This window comes from Manis pentadactyla, chromosome 1, assembly GCF_030020395.1.
Source record: "Manis pentadactyla isolate mManPen7 chromosome 1, mManPen7.hap1, whole genome shotgun sequence".
Lineage (NCBI taxonomy): Eukaryota > Metazoa > Chordata > Mammalia > Pholidota > Manidae > Manis > Manis pentadactyla.
In genome coordinates, this window is record NC_080019.1 from 206,895,564 (window position 1) to 206,918,920 (window position 23,357).

A 23,357-nucleotide genomic window follows, 5' to 3' on the forward strand; every position below is an offset into this window, starting at 1 on the left:
ATTTGGGGTGGAAGGCATGGCATGTGGGGTGTCACATTCTGAACTCTGGACCTGACCCTTCCAAGATCTGCCTCTTGCCCCAGGAAGAGGGGTGTGACCAGAAGATGCTGGCAGGGGTTGTCATGTTGAGGAGCCTCAGGACCAGCTCAGAAGGACTTGTGGCCACAGGGAACTACCCCTGTGTGGGAGAATGCCCACCAGCTTCCTGCCTGGTCCCCCGTCTGGCAGCAACTCCCTTAGAGCCTCCAAGCACAGACTATGTGTTCACACTCTGCCCTGGGTACAACCCTGCCTTAAAGTCTTTGGCAATGCTCAGGTAACCTGGCTAAGAAGGCAATTTGGTAACAATTTTACCTCCCTTGGGACATTAGCTAGCAAAACACAGCTTTCTCTCAGACCTGCCTGGAATTTTAGCTTTAATTCTCTTGGAGGAAGCCATCGTTCACATAAACCATCTGCTTATCTTGAGCTCTGGAATTCCATTCATTTCTGGAGCCAAAATTGACTAGCCTAAAAGAGAGCCAAAGGTCTGGGCTAGTGGGGAAGGAGTGTTTGGATCTATCAGTGTGAATGCATGAAAAAAAACCCTATATATATATATATTTTATATGTATTCTTTCTCTATCCACTGAAGCATAAAAGCTCTTTCTGTGGTACTCCTTTAGAAATAAGCATACCTAGAACCTAGATCTTGGCTTCTAAGTACCTTCCCCTACAAAAACCAGAGATCCTTGGATCTCTGTTTGATTCCAGATCTGGGTGAAGGAAAGTACGGGGTGATTGGGGGACATCTTTTTGGCTAGAAAGCAAGTAAGCGCTCAATAGAGGTTATATCAAAAGGACGTAAGAAAGGACTTGGAAAAATTGGGGACTCTCTGAGCATCCCAAGAGATAGTGATAGTAATGAATTATAACACATTGAATTAAAAATTGTAAAAACAAGTCCATTAAGATGCTTGAGAAATAAAAATAGGAGTGAGGGAACACAGGGAGAGCTCTTCTTCACAGAAGAATATGAGCTGATAAATGTAGAAGGAATAATAGTCAACATTTTGCAAACCCAGAATAATAATTGATTTAGGCAAAAATCATCATGGGATGCTGAAAGCTTTGGGTGAAACATGTTGAACACAATGACATGAACATAGATCGCTTCTGTTTTTCAAAAATATTTTATATTTTATACTTATTACAAAGGGGAAAATACACTTTTACAATGTATAGCTCTGGAGGCTGCCATCTTAACCCAGCAATCAAACTTAGCATCTCCAGTAGCAGGACAAGTTGATATTATGTGCCTCGTACTAGTCTTGCCAAAAATATTCAACGTGAATCTACTCCTGAGGAAATTCTCAGACAAATCCACTCTTCAAAAGAGTCAATGTTACAAAAACCATACTAACAATAAAAAATGTTGGGGTTCCTTTTACATCCAGAAGACTAAAGAAACATGACAACCAAATAACTTACTTGAACAAATGTTGATTAGATCTTAGCTCCGGAGAAAGTTCTATGAAAGACACAGGACAGTTGGGAAAGTTTGAATGAGACGGTGTTTTGGAACTTGTTAATTTTCTTAGGTGTAATAAAGTTGTATGGTTATGTATCCTTACTCTTGGGAGAAATGTAGTATCGTATTTAGTAGTGACATGTTGTGATGTCTAGAAAATTTTCTCAAATGACTGAGCAATAATAAATAGAAGTAGAGAAAGGAAGAAATCAAATATGGCAAGGTGAGTGTAAGTTGATGAGTGTAAGTGAAAGGTGATGGTCATTTTCTAAATTTGTACAACCTTTTTATAGCTTCGAGCATTTTCAATATCAGTTGCAGGGAGAGCTCTAAACTTCTGTGTCAGGGAGGCTGATCCTCTGCCTCTGCCATAGCTCAGGCTGGGCCAGGTCATCTCTCCAGCCATCTGCATGTTCCCTGCCTCCTTACCACCCTGACTCATCGCCTCCTGTTTCCTCTTAGGCGAAGATCCCCTTGTGGATGATCAAAACGAACGCGATATCAATTCAGTCGCTGGTGTTTTAAAACTGTATTTCCGAGGACTGGAAAACCCACTCTTTCCTAAGGAAAGGTTTCAAGATTTGATATCTACAATTAGTAAGTATTTCATGAGTGGACTGATAATTCCTTGAGAATCTTTTTTGAAGCTGCAGTATGGGTCTGTCACTGTGCCTGGCACACAGGAGGGATACTAGGAAAGCAACAGTGTGGCCTTTGTCCTCATTGAACTTGAAGCCTCGTTTACAATGGAAGGGCCAACAGGCATAGTACACCCCTGTGGATGGACGGAGCTCAGAAGAGAAGAGGCAGGGGAGACTTGGTTTCACAGATTGCAGCTGGGAAAGCATGATGTGAGCAGGGTCTAATGGGAGAAGTGGACACAGGGAATCCTGGGAAGAGTCTGGGGACACACAGGCCAATGGGACAAGCAGAAGCGTGTCCTGGCCAGTGCATGATGTAAGAGACTGGAAGGGTAAAACAGAGCAAGACCAGGGAAGACCTCAATGCCTTCCCAGGCCAGCGCCTTTCTCCTTGGGTAATGGGGAGCCATACAGTGTTTGGGAGTCAGGTCAGCAACCTGACAGACGAGGGTAATGATGAAAATCAGTTGACTGGGGGCTTCCTCTGACATCACTGGCCATCACAGTCCTGCTTGACCTGCATTTCTGCGGATGGAGACAGGAGCCCAGCCTAGGGACTGAAGTAAAGGCATCTTGACTGTAAGATGCCAAAATCCAAGGAACCTTTTGGGAATATTTTAAAAAATAATTTCTAATATTAGAATATGAGAATTTTAATATTTTAGAATAAACTCTTAAGTTAATTTGACTTATAGAAAATTGCCCACACCCAGTGTCACTAGCAGTGCTTCTCACGAAGTATCTTCTGCAGCCAAGGAAAGTTCCCCCAGAAGTGGTGATTGCCTGCGGAGGCCTGAGCCCTTGTATCTGCCTGATGTAAGAGATGCTTCCTCTGTGCTTCTACTCTCCCCAGTACTTCCCACTCATCTTTACAGAGCTGCTTCGGAGAGACCCAGGCCTTAGTCTTAGAAACTTTTGTATAGGCAATGTCTACATATAATTGAGTGAGTGACATTGTTTTGCTCTCATTTTATCTATTTTTATGTTACCTCCTAATCATGGCAAGTGATCCTGGTTTCTCATTTAAAGAATGAGGTAAAGTCTTATTTTTAAATAAACAGATTTAAGAAAAAATATTAATAAATAATAGTGGAGGTAGTAGTAAGGCACTGGTGATTAAAGCTGAGGACATGAAGGGCCTGCATGAGGGATGAGGGAATCAATAAAGGTGCAAAGGCTTTGACTCTGTGGGGAGGCTTGGGTGTGGCTTCCTAGAGCCAGACCTTGAAGGAAGGCTGGAGTGTGCCAGGCACAAAGGAGAGATTTAGTGCATGCAAAGGCCCAGGGGCAGGAGAGCCCTTTGTGAGAGGGAGATGGGGATAAGCCAGCCTGGCATAGAGTTTCTCAATGGGACACAATTGGCATTTCAGTAGAGCAGTGCCTTGTTGTGTGGCCCATACATTCAGGATACTTATCACCTTGGTCTCTGGATCCTAAATGCCAGTCACACCCTCCAGTCACTGTGACAACCCCAAAGAATGCCCCATATATTTGCAAAAGTCCCCAAAGGTGCACTGCTATGTCATTTGAGAAGCATGGCTCTAAATCATCTTCAACACTTTGGGAAGGGGCAGCAGCTAAGACATGAGGCAGGCTAGGTGGGCTGAAGCCGCACTGTGAAAGGCCTTGGAAACAGAGAAAAAGTAGAAGTTGTGTTTTAGAAGAGACATGTTGACAGAGCATGGAGACTGGAGAGAGGAGGTATGTAGAAAAACATGTTTTGTGGACAAGAAACTGACGTGGGTTTGTGCATCAGACCTGCACACATATATAACCTTCAGAGCTGCAGCAGGTCACTGTTTAGTGCCAGCTTTCCCTCTCCACAAGGCAAAGCCCACGAAGCACTTCTCTCTTCTAACCAAGCCCGTTTTGCCGCTCCTCCCCTGGCCTAACTGATAAAAATGCCATCTGTCTTTCTGCAGCTGACCTGAAAGTGGGTCAGAGACACAGTCGCAAGCATCTGCCAGGCTCCTTGGCCAATATATAGCTTAAGAGGTGGATTTTTATTCAGCCTTCATTTCCTTGGCATCCACTATTGCTGTAGCTGTGCTGCAGCTGGTGTTTATGAAGAAGTTAATGAACACGGTCCCTGCCTGGATTTGTCAGGACTTGTAAGGTGCAGATGCCAGAAACTCAATTTACACTGGCTTAATCCATAAAAGGGAATGTCTTGCCTCATAAAGCTGAAAAGTTTAGGCCCAGCTGGACCCAGACCATCCATGGCATCAGCAGGGTTCTGTCTCCTCCATCTCTGAGCCGGCTTCACTCAGACAGAATATTCTTTTTTTTTTTACAATTTTTAAATTAAGGTATCATTGATATACATTGTTATGAAGGTTTCACATGGAAAACAATGTGGTTACTACAATCACCCATATTATCAAGTCCCCCCCCACCCCGTTGCAGTCACAGTCCATCAGTGTAGTAAGATGCCACCGAGTCACTATTTGTCTTCTCTCTGCCTCACTCTTTTCTTAGGGAGAATCTGGGATAGTCACAGAGACAGAATAGAAGGCTAACCCGCCATTTACTCATGCCCAGCCCTACCCTGTCCACATCTCCAGCTGCTTCCTTGCCCCTCATCTTTACTTTGAAGCCAAATGCCAAACAGTAATTTCCTCTTTAAGTATTTCAATATCAGACAGAATATTCTTTCCTGGGATCTTTCAGCCCCTCCAGATTTCCCACTACCCAATTTCAAGAGGGTGCCTCCCTCTAGGTTTCCCTGGCCCAGTGTCCCAGGGATCATCTGTGAGTGTTTCTGATGAGGCCAGTGCCCCTCCCCTGGGTCCGCCCCTGTGGTCAGGGACATACGATGCTCTGATTGGCCAGGCCAGGGTCACACATCAACCCTGGGACCTGCGGAGGAAAACTGGCTCTCCTGAACCACACATACTGGGGCAGATCGAGCAGGTGGGACTCACAGATGTCGGCTACTTGGCTCTCTGCGGGCGGAGGACACCCTGAAAAGCCTCTTTATGTTACAGAACTGGAGAACCCAGCTGAGAGGGTGCACCAGATCCAGCAAATCCTCATCACCCTCCCCCGTGTGGTCATCGTGGTCATGAGATACCTCTTCGCTTTCCTCAACCAGTGAGCGCGGCTGGGCGGCGGGGTGGTGGCGGGGGCTCTTTCCCTCTTTGACTCGGCCCTGGCCTCCTTTGGGAGGGGGTGTCCTGAGGCTTTTGCAGGTGTAACTGTTCTTAAAACGCAACGTGGAAGTCTCCTGGGTTTGCGTAGGACCCCCCAAGGGAAAGAAACCGCAGGAAGAGCACTCCCTTTCCCAGGTGACTTGTCGGTGCCTCCTTTCTTGTAGCCTCTCGCAGTACAGTGACGAGAACATGATGGACCCCTACAACCTGGCCATATGCTTCGGGCCCACCCTCATGCACATTCCTGACGGGCAGGACCCCGTGTCCTGCCAGGCACACGTCAATGAAGTCATCAAAACCATCATCATCCATCATGAAGCCATCTTTCCCAGTCCCCGCGAGCTAGAGGGACCTGTGTATGAAAAATGCATGGCAGGAGGGGAAGAATATTGGTAAGATTCCAGTCGTCTCAGTATTATTATTATCACCATTGTTGTTGCTGTTGAACAGGAAGAGTAAGAAACCCTTCAGTCTCCTTGCAGCTTTACAGTCTGTACTCCCATACACAGTTTCTCATCCTAGCTTTTCAGCAGCCTTTTATGAGAGACAGGTGCATCAGTCGGGACTCTCTTGGTCTATAAGGGCCTGAAGGAGCGCTCCAACTGGCTTATGCCAAATGGGAATTTACTGGTTTACTTAACTAGAAAGTCTGGGATCAAGGCTTCAGGCATAGCTGGATCCACAGTTTCCACTGTCCCCATCAGGACTCAGTCCTGCAGTCCCCGCCCCTGGCTCTGCCTTCTCGTGTGTTGGGTTCATTCTCAGGCGGCCTCTCCCTTGGTGCTTTCACGAAGTCATCTTGGTAACCCCATATTTTAGAGCCCATTCTCTCGGCAACGCCAATGGAAAAAGAGTTTGTCCTTCTCAAATGTTTCAACATAAACCCGAGAATTATGTCTCCCTGCTGAGGCTTGGCCCTGGTGAGCTCATCACTGCCCTTGGCCAGGTGAGTCACACGCCCACCGCAGGCAGCCGGGGAGGGGACAGTCCCCATCTCAGCTCCATGGACTAAGAGTAACACTCCCCACCACTGGCCTCGTCCACTTGGGAGTCCTCTTTTTCAGACAAAGTGAGTTCACTTTCTTTGAGATTTCTGCACCAGGTTAATAGTTGCTACTTCGGCACCTCTGTGTACCTGGTGCTGCACTGGGTCTTGGGAGAAGTATTTTAAAGCCTCATCAAAATCAAAGCCAATTGCCTTCCCCAAGTTAAGACCTTAAAGTGTGGTAAAGATAGGAATTTAAAAAAAAAATGTCGAAGAGACGGGAGATTCAGGACACCAGCTGACAGAGACAAGACAAAGGATTCCTACACTTTCTTTCTTCCCCAAATCCAGGCCAACACGCAGCTATATATTTAGATATTACCCACATTGCTTTCAGTCAGGTACCTACAGGTGAGTTTGTCTTTTGATTGTCAAAGCATTTCTGGACTCCTGAGTTGCTCTAGTTCTGTGGGCCTATTTGGGAAACTGCTTCAAAGGAGAGAGATGTTCCAGCCCCTTTCTTTGCCCACAGTGCTGCCCCACATAGAAATACTGGGCCCTTGCATGTCTGATCACAGCTTTGTAACCTCATTTGAGGCACCAGGAGCAAGTCTGTCCCTGTTCTGTTACAGAAACATTAAACACCAGCAAGCAGACTTTCTGGAAAAAAAGAAACTTTTTCTCACAGTTTTTGTAACCATGAGCAGTTCTCCTTTCTTTCTGCAATATCTATAATTAGTGTTCAGGGAAGGTCCTGCAGATCCTTATGTACTTACCAGAGAGCAATATATAGTAACCACACTGTTCTTAATCCCAGTTATGTCCCATGACAAGGGAAAGCTATTAATTACATGGTAATTTGGAGGCATTTTCAAAGCCAAAGCAGGAGATTTGGCTGAGAGTCTCAACATAGTGGACAACATTCATTTGTTCAACACATGGTTGCTGAGCATCTGCCCTGGGCCAGGCCCCGAGCTGGGGGGCAGGTGCGTAACCCAAACAAGATTAACCCCTGATATAAGGAGCCCTGGTGCTGGAGGAAACAGGTGGTTCCAGAAATGGGGGCCCCCTGAGCCAGTACGGGGATGTCAGGAAAGGCTTCTTGGAGGAAATAATGACTTAACTAATATCGTAGGATGCAATGAAGTCAGCCAGGTGAGGAGTGGGCAAAGAACGTTTTAGGCCTGGAGGGCTCAATAAAATGGGAAGCGGTTGGTTCCATGTGGAAAGCTGGGGTGTTGCATGTGGCAAGGGGCCAGCAGGCTGGTAGGAGCCAGGATATAAAAGGTCCTACACAAACTGTTGTGCAGAGTCTGGACTTTGTCCAGGATGCAGTGGAGGATTTTTCATAATGAAGCCCATTATTCCTTTAAATGGCATGGTAAATGCCACCTCCTCCTAGAAGCCTTCCCTGGCCACTCCGTATAGGTCCCCTCTGCTGCTGTTCTTGTCTGTGCTCATTTGTTCCTACATAACACATTTCAACTTGCAGCCTTTCTGTTTCCTGACCTGTGAGGTCAAGGTCTATGTCCACCTTGCCATCATGCATTCCTCCTACCTAGTACAGTGCCTCACATATATTAGGACTTAATCAATAGCTCAATAAAAACTGACTGGCTATGCAAATGAAGCCTGGCCTCTAGAAGCTTATAGGCTAGTGAGGGGCAGCAGCTGGTGAAAATTATCCCAGTGCGTTAATAAGTAAATTTGGAAGGCCTGGACTCACTCTACTATCACAGCCATCATAGTTGCCAGCCTGCTCATACTAGCTGGGCTGATCGGGGCTTTTACACGCAGCATCATGAGGCAGCTCTGAGGATCCCTGCTCCCTGCGAGCTTCACTCCACCTCACTGGGTATGTCATCTCTGCTGTAAGACAAGGAGCCAGGCTAGATGAGTGACTCACAGTACTTCCAAAATTCCTTTCTGTTCTTGCCTCTGGTCCTTCCAAGGATAAATGCCAGGGTTTAACACTGCCCTCCTAATTTTACGGAACACCTAGGCATTGCCAACCTTTACCAAGAAGACAACCCAGCAGATTCCAAGGCTGAGGGCAGCTGGGGGGGAGGTTATTGCCAGCTACAGAGTGAGAGTAGTTTTCTTTCCAGAAGGTCCTTGGTGGTCAAATGGAAAAGGTGGCAGCAAGTGGGCCTGGGCCTGATCTGGGTCAAGCCCAGAGGTGGGCTGGGCTGGCACCTGCAGGAGGCTAAAGGCAGCATGAGGGTGCAAAGCCCCTCAATGAGTCCCCATGCCATGTTCCCTTGCAGTGACAGCCCACACAGCGAGCCAGGGACCATCGATGAAGTTGACCACGACAATGGCACTGAGCCTCACACCAGTGACGAAGGTGAGTGAGGGAGAACCTAGGGCCAAGGAGTTCACCTAGCGGCCTCTCACGCCGACTTATGCCCGCCTGACCCCCTGGGCTGCTCCCATACCCACCCCCCAGCTTTGCAAGTCAGCACATCATTATCCAAACACATAGAGCCCCAGAAAGACCTCTGAGGCATATGCCCTCCAGCTCCCCACATTCCTTCCCAGCCTGCCTCGCCCCGTCTGTGTCCGGCCTGGCCAGAGTGTGATCCCATATGACAAGAGTCTCCCAAGTAGGAAGCATGCTTTGTCCCTCCATTACTCCCCCACTGGGTATCTGTTCTGCACCCAGCCAGTGCGGGACATAAATGAATGAGACATGGTCATCGAGGAGCTCCCAGTCTTATCACCTGACAGACTGAAAGCACCTTCCGTGATGAGAGTGATAATGCCAGGCCACAGGTGTGTGCGCAGCACCATCCCATGAGGACAATGGAAGCGGTGATGAGCCGGGGAAGCTGGGGAGGGAGGGAGGGCAAGGCCGGAGCTCTGAGGGCCTCACTGGACCTTCTGCCCCTTCTAGGCAGGAAGTCAGGGTAGTCTCTAAGGAACCTGCACCATGTCAACAAGTGATCTGGATAATATGGCCCAGCACCAGCGTATCCCTTAGGCAGAGCAGGTGCAGTGCCCAGGGCCCATGATACATTTAGGGACCCATAATAATGTTTTAATTTATTTTAAAAGAATAAGAAATAAGATTCCTTTGGATCATATTCATTTTTATACCAAAGTAGTTGTAAAAATATAGTATTTAACTTTTCTTTAATGGAAGAAGGGACCCATGTAAGCAGAAGTACTCAGGGCCTGTGCAAGTCCAAACCTGGATCTCCTTTCACCCTGGGAGAATTTTACTTCTAAAAAATCATTATTTAGCAGTTCTCTTATTGGCTTCTGTGTTTCCCCTGGGGGATAGTCGCAGGCCCTGTTAGGACAGCTGGGAATGTTCTCAGATGCGATTTCTGGGGCTGGTAAAAGAGGCAAGACCGATAAGTTTGTTTTCACTTGCTAGTAGGACTCTTTCAGTTGCTGATGACAGAACCTCCAACTCAAACTGACTTAAGCATAAAAGGCCCGAGATCATATCCCTAAAACATCCCAGGATAGTTATGGCTTCAGACACAGCTGGATCCAGGAGCTTAGTTCATCCTGTCAGGAATTTGTCTCCATCTTCCTATTCTCCTTCCCTCTGTTTTGGCATCATTCTGCAGTGGGGTCTCCCCATGTTGTGCTCGCTGGCAGTTCCAGGCCTTTGTCATCCTTCTACCCAAAGTCCCAGTGGAAAATAGCTCCCTTTTCTTCGCCGTTCCAGGAAAGCTCCCCAGGCAGCCCAGTCACTATAGCCTGAGAGGGAGCCAGTGGCTCAGGCCTGGGTCACAGATGCAGAAAAATGAATGTAGGCACGACCTTCAGCTCACCCTTAGAGGCTAAAGCCATCTTGAGCTGAGGCAACTGTCCTGCAGATGTGGAGATGTGAAGGCTGCCACCTTCTGCTTGTTTGCAGTGACTTGATTTTCTCTTCCCTTCTTTTCCCTTCTCTGCTACCTCAAGTTCGTCCTCTCCCCCTATCACTTTTAATGCCCCTCCTTCTTATTCTCTCCATCTTTGGCTTGCTTTATTTCTGCATCTCTCTGTGCGTGCATGTATAGCTCCTTCATACTCTTGATCTTGCTCGGTCTCTGCTCTTGCATTGCAGGAAAATACCTCTTGTCCAAGGAGTCTGACTGGTTTTTCATAAGACCTGTCAGTCTGCTGCTGTTGGGGGCAGACATGTCCACAGGAGGGCAGTCAGGAGCCCTCTGAGGCCCCTTGCAGCCCACCTTCCTGGGGCCTGAGGTCACTGTCAGTCGCCGAAGCTCCTTAGCCCAGGGAGTGGAGGCTGCTGTGAGGGCTGGGACTGAGGAGGAGAGGCAGAGAGAATGAGGCTTGTTGGGTGAACAAAGCAGAGCCACAGGACACACCCATCAGATTTCACCCCACCCCAAGCAGAAGCCCCCAAAAGATGCTGCCTTGACCCCCCAAGAGCAGAGGTGCACAATGGCCCTGGGACAGGGCAAGTCAGAGCTTCATGTGTATACTTCCCACAGGATCCCTGCTCCCATCCTTCCTGGTCAGGCTGCTGGTTTCTGCAAATGACAAGGACAGGGAAGGACAATAGCGACCCCAGGGGGAGCTGGTTTCATGCTCCCTGAAGGTTCTCACTGTATCCTGTGTGTTAGTGAGGAGTGATAAATCTGGGGCATTCTTTGGAGGAAAATTAGCTGCATTTTCTAAATGTTTACATTCATGCCAACTCCAACCAGAATAGTCACAGAAATGCTGAGCTGTGGAAACAGTCGAGGGGCCACTGGATTCTGAAAAATGAGGCCTGGATTGGAAAGAAAGAGACCTTTATAGCCATGTGATCTTTGGCAGGCCACATAGCCTCTGGCCTCAGTTTCCTTATGGAAATGACAGCATCAGGAGAATTGTGGCTAGATTAAAATGAGGTGACATATGAAGAAGCTGAGCACAGGCTTAGGACAAATAGGTGGCTAGGAAACATTAAGTGACTGTGTATCCAGTATAGATCCTTCCTAATCCTGATAAAGAAACTGCTTCCAGCGACTGTAATGGGTATGTGGTGGGGACTTGATAATAGGGGAGAATGTAGTAACCACAATGTTGCTCATGTGAAGCCTGAGCATAAGATTGTATATCAAGGATACCTTAATAAAAAAAGAAAAAGAAAAAGAAAAAGAAAAAAACTGCTTCCAGAGAATTTTGTTGACCTATTACTCATTGGCAGCCTGAATCCCCTGATTTCATTACTTACTTTCCTCTGGGACATTTCGTTTGAGGGATCATCAGTATCTTTATTTCTCTTGAAAACACCCTGTATGAATGAATGAAGCCCAGCAGACTTCAAAGGTCAAATCAGTCATCAAACCATGACTTCTGCCCTTTTAAAGATGGGTCACCCAATGAGTGACCAAATAGGAGGGACAAGTTAGTTGTTTAGGCAGCTACTACGGCCTTTCCTGTACGTAACTGATGCCTGCTGCCCTGTCTTGAGTCTTTTAACGCATCGTGGGTATCAGTCTTGAAAATCCATCTTTGCTTGCTCTTTTGGTCTCCAAGATTTATAAAGAAATTATGGTTAGGTTAAGAACCCTTAATCGTCAAAACTAAACCTAATGAAAACTTTCAGGCAGCCTGTCAGTAGCAACTTTACTGATTGGATGTTATATAAGGAAGGAGGCTGCCAGATAAACCACTAAAATCACTAACAGAAATAATGCTCATATAGTTACAATATATTGATTTTCAATTATAACTGCACCATCAACTTTCTCACTGATGTTTCCCCCAATTCTCCAAATTGCCTTTAACTCCTTGCCTATCATCTACATGTAGAAAGCCATTAAGCCATTACTTCCTTGGACACATCAAGTGTCCATAAATGGGCTTTAGGAGGTTCACTATGGGCAAAATTTTGTTTCTCTTGGAATGTGTTTCTGAGAAAAGGTCCATAGTTTTCATCAGATGCTAAGCATGTACTAGAAATTAGGGCAAGATTTTTATGTGTTTATATACTTTTCCTAATGTTTAATAAAAAATTTCAAACACAAAAAAGTTGAAAGACATTTTTTGGTAAACACCCATTTACCTACCACCTAGTTTCTACAATTGTTAATATTTTGTTATATTTACTTCACTGTGTATCTATCCATCTATCAATCCTTTTATTTTTAACATTTTCAAAGTAGGTTTTACTGAAATAAACAAATCTTCAGTATTTCATTCCCTGAGTTTTTATAAATGTAAAAATGTGTCTAACTCAAGCATATACAGAACATTTCCGACACCCCAGAAAGTTCCTTCATGTCCTTTTCCACTCAGTTCCTGCCCCAAAAGCCCAAGAAACAGCCATTGATGGTTTTTATTTTTTTCACAATAAATTGATTTTGCCTGTTCTAGAACTTCATATAAATGGAATTGTAGAGAATAGAGTCTTTTGGCTCTGTCTTCTTTCACCCAACATAATGTTTAGAGATTCATCCGTATTATATTAGGTGAGGTTTGATGGTATTACAGTCAGTTTATACATTACCACCCAATTATGCCCAAATCACGGCCACCCTGCCCTGTAAGAAATAAAGAACAATAGAAAATGAGAGCAGTGGTCACTTTATAATTAACTTGGCCCCTGTTCCTACCCCTTAGTGCAGAGATAGTAAACTGGCCTGCACCACATGGCTCAGGCCTGAAACGCAAGTAGGACTCTCCTTCCTCTTTGGTTTTAGCCATTTTATTGAGATATAATTCACATACCATACAATTCACCCATTTAAAGTGTACAATTCGATATTTTTTAACATATTCATGGATATATGCAGCCATCACCACAGTCAATATTTGAAGATTTTCATCACCACAAAAAGAAACCGTGTGTCCTTAGCTGTCATCCCATACCCTTCTATCTGCCCAACATTTCTCTCCAGTCCTAAGCGACAGCTACTGTATTTTTTTGTGTCTATGGATTTGCGTATTCTGGACATTTCATATAAATAGACTCATGCATATCTGGCCTTTGTGTCTGGCTTTTCTCATTTAGCATACTGTTTTTAAAGTTCATCCCTTTTGTAGCATGTATCTGGAATTCATTCCTTTTTATGGCTAATACCCCATTGTATGGCTATGTCACATTTTGTTTGTCCACTTGTCAGTTGATAGACATTTGGGTTGTTTCCACTTTTTGGCTGTTACAAATAATATTGCTATAAGCATTTGTGTACAGGTTTCTTGTGGAGATGTATGTTTTTATTTCCCTTGGGTATATACCTAGAAGTGTGATTGCTGAGTCATACAGTAGCTCTATGTTTATCATTTAAGGAACTGCCAGAGTGCCATTTTATATTCACCAGTAATGTATGAAGATTCCAATTTCTTCACATCCTTGTCAACACTTGCTATTATCTGACCCTTTGATTCTAGCCATCCTAGTGGTTATGAAGTGGTATCTCTTTGAGGTTTTGATTTGAATTTCTTGCATTATTAATGATGCTGAGCATCTTTTCATGTACTTACTGGGCATTTGTATATCTTCCTTGAAGAAATGTCTCTTTAGATCTTTTGCCTATTTAAAAATTTGGTTATTTGTCTCTTTCCTAGTGAGTTGTTTTTTTGGTGTTATGTGTAAGAATCCAAGTTCATGAAGATTTATTCTGTTTTCTTCTAAGAATTTATAGTTTTAGGTCTGTGTTTAGGTAACCCATTTTGCCATTTTGAGTTCTTTTTGTACAGGATGTGAAATAATGTTCCAACTTCATTCCTTTGTGTGTATGGCCATCCTGTTGTCCCAGCACCTTCAGCTGAAAAGATTATTCTTTCCTCCACTGAATGGCCGTGGCCCCCTTATAAAAAAATCAATTGACCATAGATGTATGGGTTGATTTCTGGACTTTCAACTATATTCCACTCATCTATATGTCTATTCTTGTGCCAGTACCACACTGTCTTAATTAATGTTGTTTTGCAGTAAGTTTTGAAATCAGGGTGTGAGTCCTCTGGGTTCTTTTTCAAGATTTTTTGGCTATTCTGGGTTCTTTGCAATTCCATATAAGTTTTAGCACCAGCTTGTCAGTTTCTATGAAAAAGTCAGCTGAGATTCTGGTAGGGCTTACATTGAATCTGTATATCAATTTGGGATTATTTCCATTTGTACAGTATTAAGTCTTCTGATCCATGAACAAGGGATTTTTCCCAGTTACTTAGATTTTCTTTAATTTCTTTCAACAATGATTTGTAATTTTCAGAGTATGAATTTTGCACTTCTTTTGTTAAATGTGTTCCTCAGTATTTTATTCTTTTGATGCTAAGGTAATGGAATTGTTTTCTTAATTTTATTTTGAATTGTTCATTACAAGTGTATTAAATACAATTCATTTTGACATATTGTTCTTGTATCTTTCAACCTTGCTGAACTTACTCATTCATTCAAATAGTTTTTAGTGAATTCCTTATGATTTTCTATACACAAGATCATAGCATCTGTGAATAGACATTTACTTCTTCCTTTCCAATCTGGATGCCTTTTATTTCTTTTCCTTGTCTAATTTCCCTGCCTAGAATGCCCAGTACAATCATCACTAGAAGCGATGAGAACAGACATCCATGTCTTGCTGACCTAAATTCATCTGACCTTAGGGAAGAAGCATCAGTATTTTACCATTATCCAGTATTTTACCATAAAGTATGATGTTGGCTGTGGGGTTTTCATAGTTGCCATTTACCAGGTTGAAGAAGCTCCCTTCTATTCCTAGTTGAGTGTTTTTATTATGTTGGATTTTGTCAAATGCTTTTTCTTCATGTATTTAGATGGTCATGTGATTTTTGGTTTTTATTCTATCAATTGATATGTTACATTAATTGATTTGTTTGGATGTTAAACCAGTTTTACATTTCCTTAGATGAATTCAGCTTGGGTATGGAGCATAATTCTTTTTATATGTTGCTTAATTCAGTTTGCTAGTATTTTATTGAGGATTTCTGCATCCATATTCATGAGATACAGGTCTATAGTTTTCTTGTAATGTTTTTGTTTGATTTTGGGATCAGGTAGCGATGATCTCAAAAAGTCAGTTGGGAAGTGTTTCCTCCTCTTCTGTTTTTGGAAGTTTAAGAAGAACTGTTATTAATTCTTCTTTAAATTTGTGATAGGATTCAGCAGTGAAGCCATCTGGGTCTAGGAATTGCTTTATGGTGGTTAGTTTTTGCTTATGGATTCAATCTTTTCACTTGTTATAGGTCTATTCAGATTTTCTATTTCTTCTTGAGTTAATTTCAGTAGTTTGTGTCTTTGTGGGAATTTGTCCATTTCATCTAGATTATTTGATTTACTGGCATATAAATGCTCTTAGTATTGCTTTATAATCCTTATTATTTCTGTAAAGTTGATATTAATGGCCCCTTTTCATTTCTGATTCTATTAATTTGAATCTTCTTGGTCAGTGTAGCCAAAGGTTGTTGATTTTGTTGATCTTTTCAAAGAACCAGCTTTTAGTTTCATTGGCTTTCTCAATCAGCTTTCTCTATGTCATTACTTTCTACTCTAATCTTTATTATTTCCTTCCTTGTCTTAGGTTTAGTTTGCTCTTCTTCTTCCAGTGTCTTACAGGGAAAAGTTTAGGTTATTGATTTGAGTCCTTTTTCTTTTCTTAATACTGTCATTTATACTGCTTATACTTAATACTGCTACAAATGTCTCTCTAGGCTTTAACTGCATCTCATATGTATGTTGTGTTGTCATTTTCATTTCCTTTAGAAGTATTTTCTGATTTCTGTTTTTATTTTTTCTTTGACCATTGGTTATTTAGAAGTGTGTTGTTTAATTTCCTCATATTTGTGAGTTTCTCAATTTTTTTTTCTGTTACTGATTTCTCTAGAAGAAAACTATTTCTATAGTTTCATTCTATTGTGATAGGAGAATATATGTTGTATGACTTACATCCTTTTAAATTATAGAAGTTTGTTTTATGGCCCAGGATATGGTGCATCTTGGGGAGTTTTACATGTGTACTTGAGAAGATATATATTCTCTTGTTTGGGTGGAGCTTTCTATAGTTAGTTATTAGGTCTGCTTGGTTTATAGCATTTTCTATTTCCTTGTTGACCTGTCTAGTTGTGCCATCCATTGAGAGTGGGGTATTGATGGTTCCATCTATTACTTTGGAATTATCTATTTCTCCCTTCATTCACGTCAGTTTTTGCTTCATGTATCTTGCCACTTTATTATTAGATGCATTATGTTTATCATTGTGTTATCTTCCTAATAAATTGAACCTATTGTCATTATAAAATATTCTTCTTTATTTCTAGTAAATTTTCTTTGTTTCCAAGTCTGTGTTGTCTGATATTAATGTAGCCACTCCAGCTTTCTTGTGGTTGTTTACATATTTTTTCCATTCATTTGTTTTCACTCTGTTTGTATCCTTGAATCTAAAGTGTGTCTCCTATAAATAACACATTAGACTTTGTCATTTCATCCCATCTGACTAATCTCTGCCTTGTAATTGGATTTTTAATCCATTCACATTTAATGTTATTATCAATATAGTTGGATTTTTGTCTTTCATCTTACTTGTTTGGTTTCTGTCTCATGTCTTTTTTGTTCCTCTATTTCTTCTTTCACATTTCTTTTGGATTAAGTATTTTCTAATGTAGCATTTTTAATTTCTTTAATGATTTTTTCCTTATATTTTTAAGTTACTTTTCAGTGGTTGCTCTAGAGTTTACCACATACATCTTATCAGAATGAACTTCAGGTTTATACTAGCTTAGTTCCAGTAATATATGGCAATATAGCTCAAATATAGTTCTGTTCCCCTTTCTACATTGTTATGGTATTGTTGTTAACATACAATATCTGTTAATATTATAAACACAACTGTAAGTCCGGGGAGAGGAAATCCCGGGGCAAAATACCTCTAAAAACTGAAATCAGTCAAAGGGAGAAATAAAGTTTAAAACCCGTTTATTGCTTATAAACTGCAGTCCAGGGCCGTCTCACTCCCCTGCTCCTGAAGGAAGCAAGCCAGCAAGCCAGCAAGCAAGCCAGCCCCTCCCCTTAAACTCTCAGGTTCAGACACGCCCTCAGTTGCCCAGGTAATTGATGAACTTCTCTCCACCCCTGAGGATATGCAAATGCATTAAAGCCACGCCAGATAATCTGGAAATGTTACAATTTTACCCACACCAACAGTCCATTGCTATAATTATTTCTTTATAACCCATAGTTACTTCCTAAGACCCAAACAGTTTTGCTTTCACTTCCTTTGTGTTCTTTTTTTTTTTTTAAATAATTATTTTTTATTGAAGGGTAGTTGACACACAGTATTACATTACATTAGTTTCAAGTGTACAACACAGTGGTAGAACATTTATATACATAATTCTAGGTTCCAGCTATCACCCTACCAGGCTGTTACAATATCTTGACTATATTCCTTATGCTATACATTACATCCCGGTTACTTATTTATTTTACCATTGGAAGTCTGTCCTTTTTTTTTTTTTTTTTTTTTGTGAGGGCATCTCTCATATTTATTGATCAAATGGTTGTTAACGACAATAAAATTCTGTATAGGGGAGTCAATGCTCAATGCACAATCATTAATCCACCCCAAGCCTAATTTTCGTCAGTCTCCAATCTTCTGAGGCATAACAAACAAGTTCTTACATGGAGAACAAATTCTTACATAGTGAATAAGTTACATAGTGAACAGTACAAGGGCAGTCATCACAGAAACTTTCGGTTTTCCTCATGCATTATGAACTCTAAACAGTCAGTTCAAATATGAATACTCATTTGGTTTTTATACTTGATTTATATGTGGATACCACATTTCTCTCTTTATTATTATTATTTTTAATAAAATGCTGAAGTGGTAGGTAGATACAAGATAAAGGTAGAAAACATAGTTTAGTGTTGTAAGAGAGCAAATGTAGATGATCAGGTGTGTGCCTGTAGACTATGTGTTAATCCAAGCTAGACCAGGGCAATAAAACATCCACGTATGCAGAAGATTTCTCTCAGAACGGGGGGGTGAGGTTCTAAGCCTCACCTCTGTTGATCCCCAATTTCTCACCTGATGGCCCCCCTGCAACTCTGCCTGTCTTAGGTTGTTCCTCCCTTGAGGAATCTTACCCGTCTCTGGCTAACCAGTCATCTTCCGGGGCCATACAGGGAAATGTGAAGTTGGTAAGTGACAGGGAAGCCTTATTGTTTGAAAAGGTTAGCTTTTTACTTCTTTGCATATTTATGCCCTGTGGCTTCTATGCCCAGCATTTGTCTTGAGGTATCTTTACCACTTGGAAGAATTATGATACTCGGTAAATTTGATATGAGGCACGAATTCTATTTAAGGGTTGTAATTAGGAAGGAAGAAGAAAAGCTATAGAAGTAGCAGGCGGAAGAAAACATGGGAAGATTGATTATTTCTTTGACATATCTTCTTGTAGAATAACTTCAGCATATATAGGTTTTAAGCTACTACTTAAATTGTGCACACACATTAACATAATAGGAGTATAGTTACATAACCAAAGCATATCTGTAATTACCAGCCATCTCCAGTGAAACCAAGAAAACCAGTTAGGCACCTTAGGCATTTGTGAAAACTTATCTATGATATGGTGGATATTGTCCAACTGAACTTGAACAGTCTGAGAGAAATCAGACAAATTAAAACAACCCATTCCTGGGGACTGTTCACATGCCATATGTTCTTTTAACAGTAAATAGTCTGTAGTTGTAAGACTTTGGAGCGCTACAATTTGCACTTCTCCAAATTCTTGGTTGAGTTCCAACAGTATAGATCCAGTCAAATTTGTTGTTTTACTGTATGCACAGGCCAGCTTAGATATCTCCTTCCTCATTCCCATGGCAAGTCCAGGAACTGGTGGGATGAGTGCATCTACAGCTGTAGCAGTGCGTGGATCTTTGTTGGGGTTTTTTGATGATCATCTTCTGGCATGAGTCTTCCAGAGAGTGCAGATGTTGGAAGTTCTTTTTCATATCGTATCTTAGTTCATTTTCGGGGTAGCCCAATTAGGCTTTGATCCTTTGTATAAACACAAACAGACCCTTTGCCTACACTTTTATATGCCCTTTATACCCTTGTGTAGAACTCGTTGGAGGTTACCACACAGGAACTGCCCTTTTTTTTTTTTCTTTTGCTTTGTTTTTGGTATCACTAATCTAAACTTACATGACGAATATTATGTTTACTAGGCTCTCCCCTATACCAGGTCTCCCCTATAAACCCCTTTACAGTCACTGTCCATCAGCATAGCAAAATGTTGTAGAATCACTACTTGCCTTCTCTGTGTTGTACAGCCCTCCCTTTTCTCCTACCCCCCCATGCATATTAATCTTAATACCCCCCTACTTCTCCCCCCCTTATCCCTCCCTACCCACCCATCCTCCCCAGTCCCTTTCCCTTTGGTACCTGTTAGTCCATTCTTGAGTTCTGTGATTCTGCTGCTGTTTTGTTCCTTCAGTTTTTCCTTTGTTCTTATATTCCACAGATAAGTGAAATCATTTGGTATTTCTCTTTCTCCGCTTGGCTTGTTTCACTGAGCATAATACCCTCCAGCTCCATCCATGTTGCTGCAAATGATTGGATTTGCCCTTTTCTTATGGCTGAGTAGTATTCCATTGTGTATATGTACCACATCTTCTTTATCCATTCATCTATTGATGGACATTTAGGTTGCTTCCAATTCTTGGCTATTGTAAATAGTGCTGCAATAAACATAGGGGTGCATCTGTCTTTCTCAAACTTGATTGCTGCGTTCTTAGGGTAAATTCCTAGGAGTGGAATTCCTGGGTCAAATGGTAAGTCTGTTTTGAGCATTTTGATGTACCTCCATACTGCTTTCCACAATGGTTGAACTAACTTACATTCCCACCAGCAGTGTAGGAGGGTTCCCCTTTCTCCACAGCCTCGCCAACATTTGTTGTTGTTTGTCTTTTGGATGGCAGACATCCTTACTGGTGTGAGGTGATACCTCATTGTAGTTTTAATTTGCATTTCTCTGATAATCAGCGATGTGGAGCATTTTTTCATGTGTCTGTTGGCCATCTGTATTTCTTTTTTGGAGAACTGTCTGTACAGTTCCTCTGCCCATTTTTTAATTGGGTTATTTGTTTTTTGTTTGTTGAGGCGTGTGAGCTCCTTATATATTCTGGACGTCAAGCCTTTATCGGATGTGTCATTTTCAAATATATTCTCCCATACTGTAGGGATCCTTCTTGTTCTATTGATGGTGTCTTTTGCTGTACAGAAGCTTTTCAGCTTAATATAGTCCCACTTACTCATTTTTGCTGTTGTTTTCCTTGCCCGGGGAGATATGTTCAAGAAGAGGTCACTCATGTTTATGTCTAAGAGGTTTTTGCCTATGTTTTCTTCCAAGAGTTTAATGGTTTCATGGCTTACATTCAGGTCTTTGATCCATTTTGAGTTTACTTTTGTATATGGGGTTAGACAATGGTCCTGTTTCATTCTCCTACATGTAGCTGTCCAGTTTTGCCAGCACCACCTGTTGAAGAGACTGTCATTTCGCCATTGTATGTCCATGGCTCCTTTATCAAATATTAATTGACCATATATGTCTGGGTTAATGTCTGGATTGTCTAGTCTGTTCCATTGGTCTGTGGCTCTGTTCTTGTGCCAGTACCAAATTGTCTTGATTACTATGGCTTTATAGTAGAGCTTGAAGTTGGGGAGTGAGATCCCCCCTACTTTATTCTTCTTTCTCAGGATTGCTTTGGCTATTCGGGGTCTTTGGTGTTTCCATATGAATTTTTGAATTATTTGTTCCAGTTCATTGAAGAATGTTGCTGGTAGTTTCATAGGGATTGCATCAAATCTGTATATTGCTTTGGGCAGGATGGCCATTTTAACGATATTAATTCTTCCTAGCCACGAGCATGGGATGAGTTTCCATCTGTTAGTGTCCCCTTTAATTTCTCTTAAGAGTGACTTGTAGTTTTCAGAGTATAAGTCTTTCACTTCTTTGGTTAGGTTTATTCCTAGGTATTTTATTTTTTTTGATGCAATTGTGAATGGAGTTGTTTTCCTGATTTCTCTTTCTGTTGGTTCATTGTTAGTATATAGGAAAGCCACAGATTTCTGTGTGTTGATTTTGTATCCTGCAACTTTGCTGTATTCCAATATCAGTTCTAGTAGTTTTGGGGTGGAGTCTTTAGGGTTTTTTATGTACAGTATCATGTCATCTGCATGATTCCTTGTATTTCTTTATTTTGTCTGATTGCCGTGGCTAGGACCTCCAGTACTATGTTAAATAACAGTGGAGAGAGTGGGCATCCCTGTCTAGTTCCCGATCTCCGAGGAAATGCTTTCAGCTTCTCGCTGTTCAATATAATGTTGGCTGTGGGTTTATCATAGATGGCCTTTATTATGTTGAGGTACTTGCCCTCTATTCCCATTTTGCTGAGAGTTTTTAACATGAATGGACGTTGAACTTTGTCAAATGCTTTTTCAGCATCTATGGAGATGATCATGTGGTTTTTGTCTTTCTTTTTGTTGATGTGGTGGATGATGTTGATGGACTTTCGAATGTTGTACCATCCTTGCATCCCTGGGATGAATCCCACTTGGTCATGGTGTATGATCCTTTTGATGTATTTTTGAATTCGGTTTGCTAATATTTTGTTGAGTATTTTTGCATCTACGTTCATCAGGGATATTGGTCTGTAGTTTTCTTTTTTGGTGGGGTCTTTGCCTGGTTTTGGTATTAGGGTGATGTTAGCTTCATAGAATGAGTTTGGGAGTATCCCCTCCTCCTCTATTTTTTGGAAAACTTTAAGGAGAATGGGTATTATGTCTTCCCTGTATGTCTGATAAAATTCCGAGGTAAATCCATCTGGCCCGGGGGTTTTGTTCTTTGGTAGTTTTTTGATTACCGCTTCAATTTCGTTGCTGGTAATTGGTCTGTTTAGATTTTCAGTTTCTTCCTGGGTCAATCTTGGAAGGTTATATTTTTCTAGGAAGTTGTCCATTTCTCCTAGGTTTCCCAGCTTGTTAGCATATAGGTTTTCATAGTATTCTCCAATAATTCTTTGCATTTCCGTGGGGTCCGTCGTGATTTTTCCTTTCTCGTTTCTGATACTGTTGATTTGTGTTGACTCTCTTTTCTTCTTAATAAGTCTGGCTAGAGGCTTATCTATTTTGTTTATTTTCTCGAAGAACCAGCTCTTGATTTCATTGATTTTTGCTATTGTTTTATTCTTCTCAATTTTATTTATTTCTTCTCTGATCTTTATTATGTCCCTCCTTCTGCTGACCTTAGGCCTCATCTGTTCTTCTTTTTCCAATTTCAATAATTGTGACATTAGACTATTCATTTGGGATTGCTCTTCCTTTTTTAAATATGCTTGGATTGCTATATACTTTCCTCTTAAGACTGCTTTTGCTGTGTCCCACAGAAGTTGGGGCTTAGTGTTGTTGTTGTCATTTGTTTCCATATATTGCTGGATCTCCATTTTGATTTGGTCATTGATCCATTGATTATTTAGGAGCGTGTTGTTAAGCCTCCATGTGTTTGTGAGCCTCTTTGCTTTCTTTGTACAGTTTATTTCTAGTTTTATGCCTTTGTGGTCTGAAAAGTTGGTTGGTAGGATTTCAATCTTTTGGAATTTTCTGAGGCTCTTTTTGTGGCCTAGTATGTGGTCTATTCTGGAGAATGTTCCATGTGCACTTGAGAAGAATGTATATCCTGCTGCTTTTGGATGTAGAGTTCTATAGATGTCTATTAGGTCCATCTGCTCTACTGTGTTGTTCAGTGCTTCCATGTCCTTACTTATTTTCTGCCCAGTGGATCTATCCTTTGGGGTGAGTGTTGTGTTGAAGTCTCCTAGAATGAATGCATTGCAGTCTATATCCCCCTTTAGTTCTGTTAGTATTTGTTTCACATATGCTGGTGCTCCTGTGTTGGGTGCATATATATTTAGAATGGTTATATCCTCTTGTTTGACTGAGCCCTTTATCATTATGTAGTGTCCTTCTTTATCTCTTGTTACTTTCTTTGTTTTGAAGTCTATTTTGTCTGATATTAGTACTGCATCCCCTGCTTTCTTCTCACTGTTGTTTGCTTGAAATGTTTTTCCATCCCTTGACTTTTAGTCTGTACAT

At 41.7% G+C, this 23,357-nt stretch overlaps 1 protein-coding gene across 7 annotated transcripts in view; it reads left to right on the top strand.

Moving 5' to 3' along the window:
- SRGAP3 (SLIT-ROBO Rho GTPase activating protein 3) overlaps positions 1–23,357 on the top strand; it is a 268,677-nt gene that overhangs the window by 224,225 nt on the left and 21,095 nt on the right. For 6 of the 7 annotated variants that reach the window (XM_036877778.2, XM_036877782.2, XM_036877783.2 and 3 more), the window contains 4 exons: positions 1,973–2,107; positions 5,139–5,244; positions 5,468–5,695; positions 8,556–8,635. In XM_036877778.2, the coding sequence (XP_036733673.2) occupies positions 1,973–2,107; positions 5,139–5,244; positions 5,468–5,695; positions 8,556–8,635 (549 nt within the window). Of the gene's footprint in view, positions 1–1,972; positions 2,108–5,138; positions 5,245–5,467; positions 5,696–8,555; positions 8,636–23,357 lie in introns of those variants that run through there. The other variant, XR_005023182.2, reaches the window with a different exon arrangement.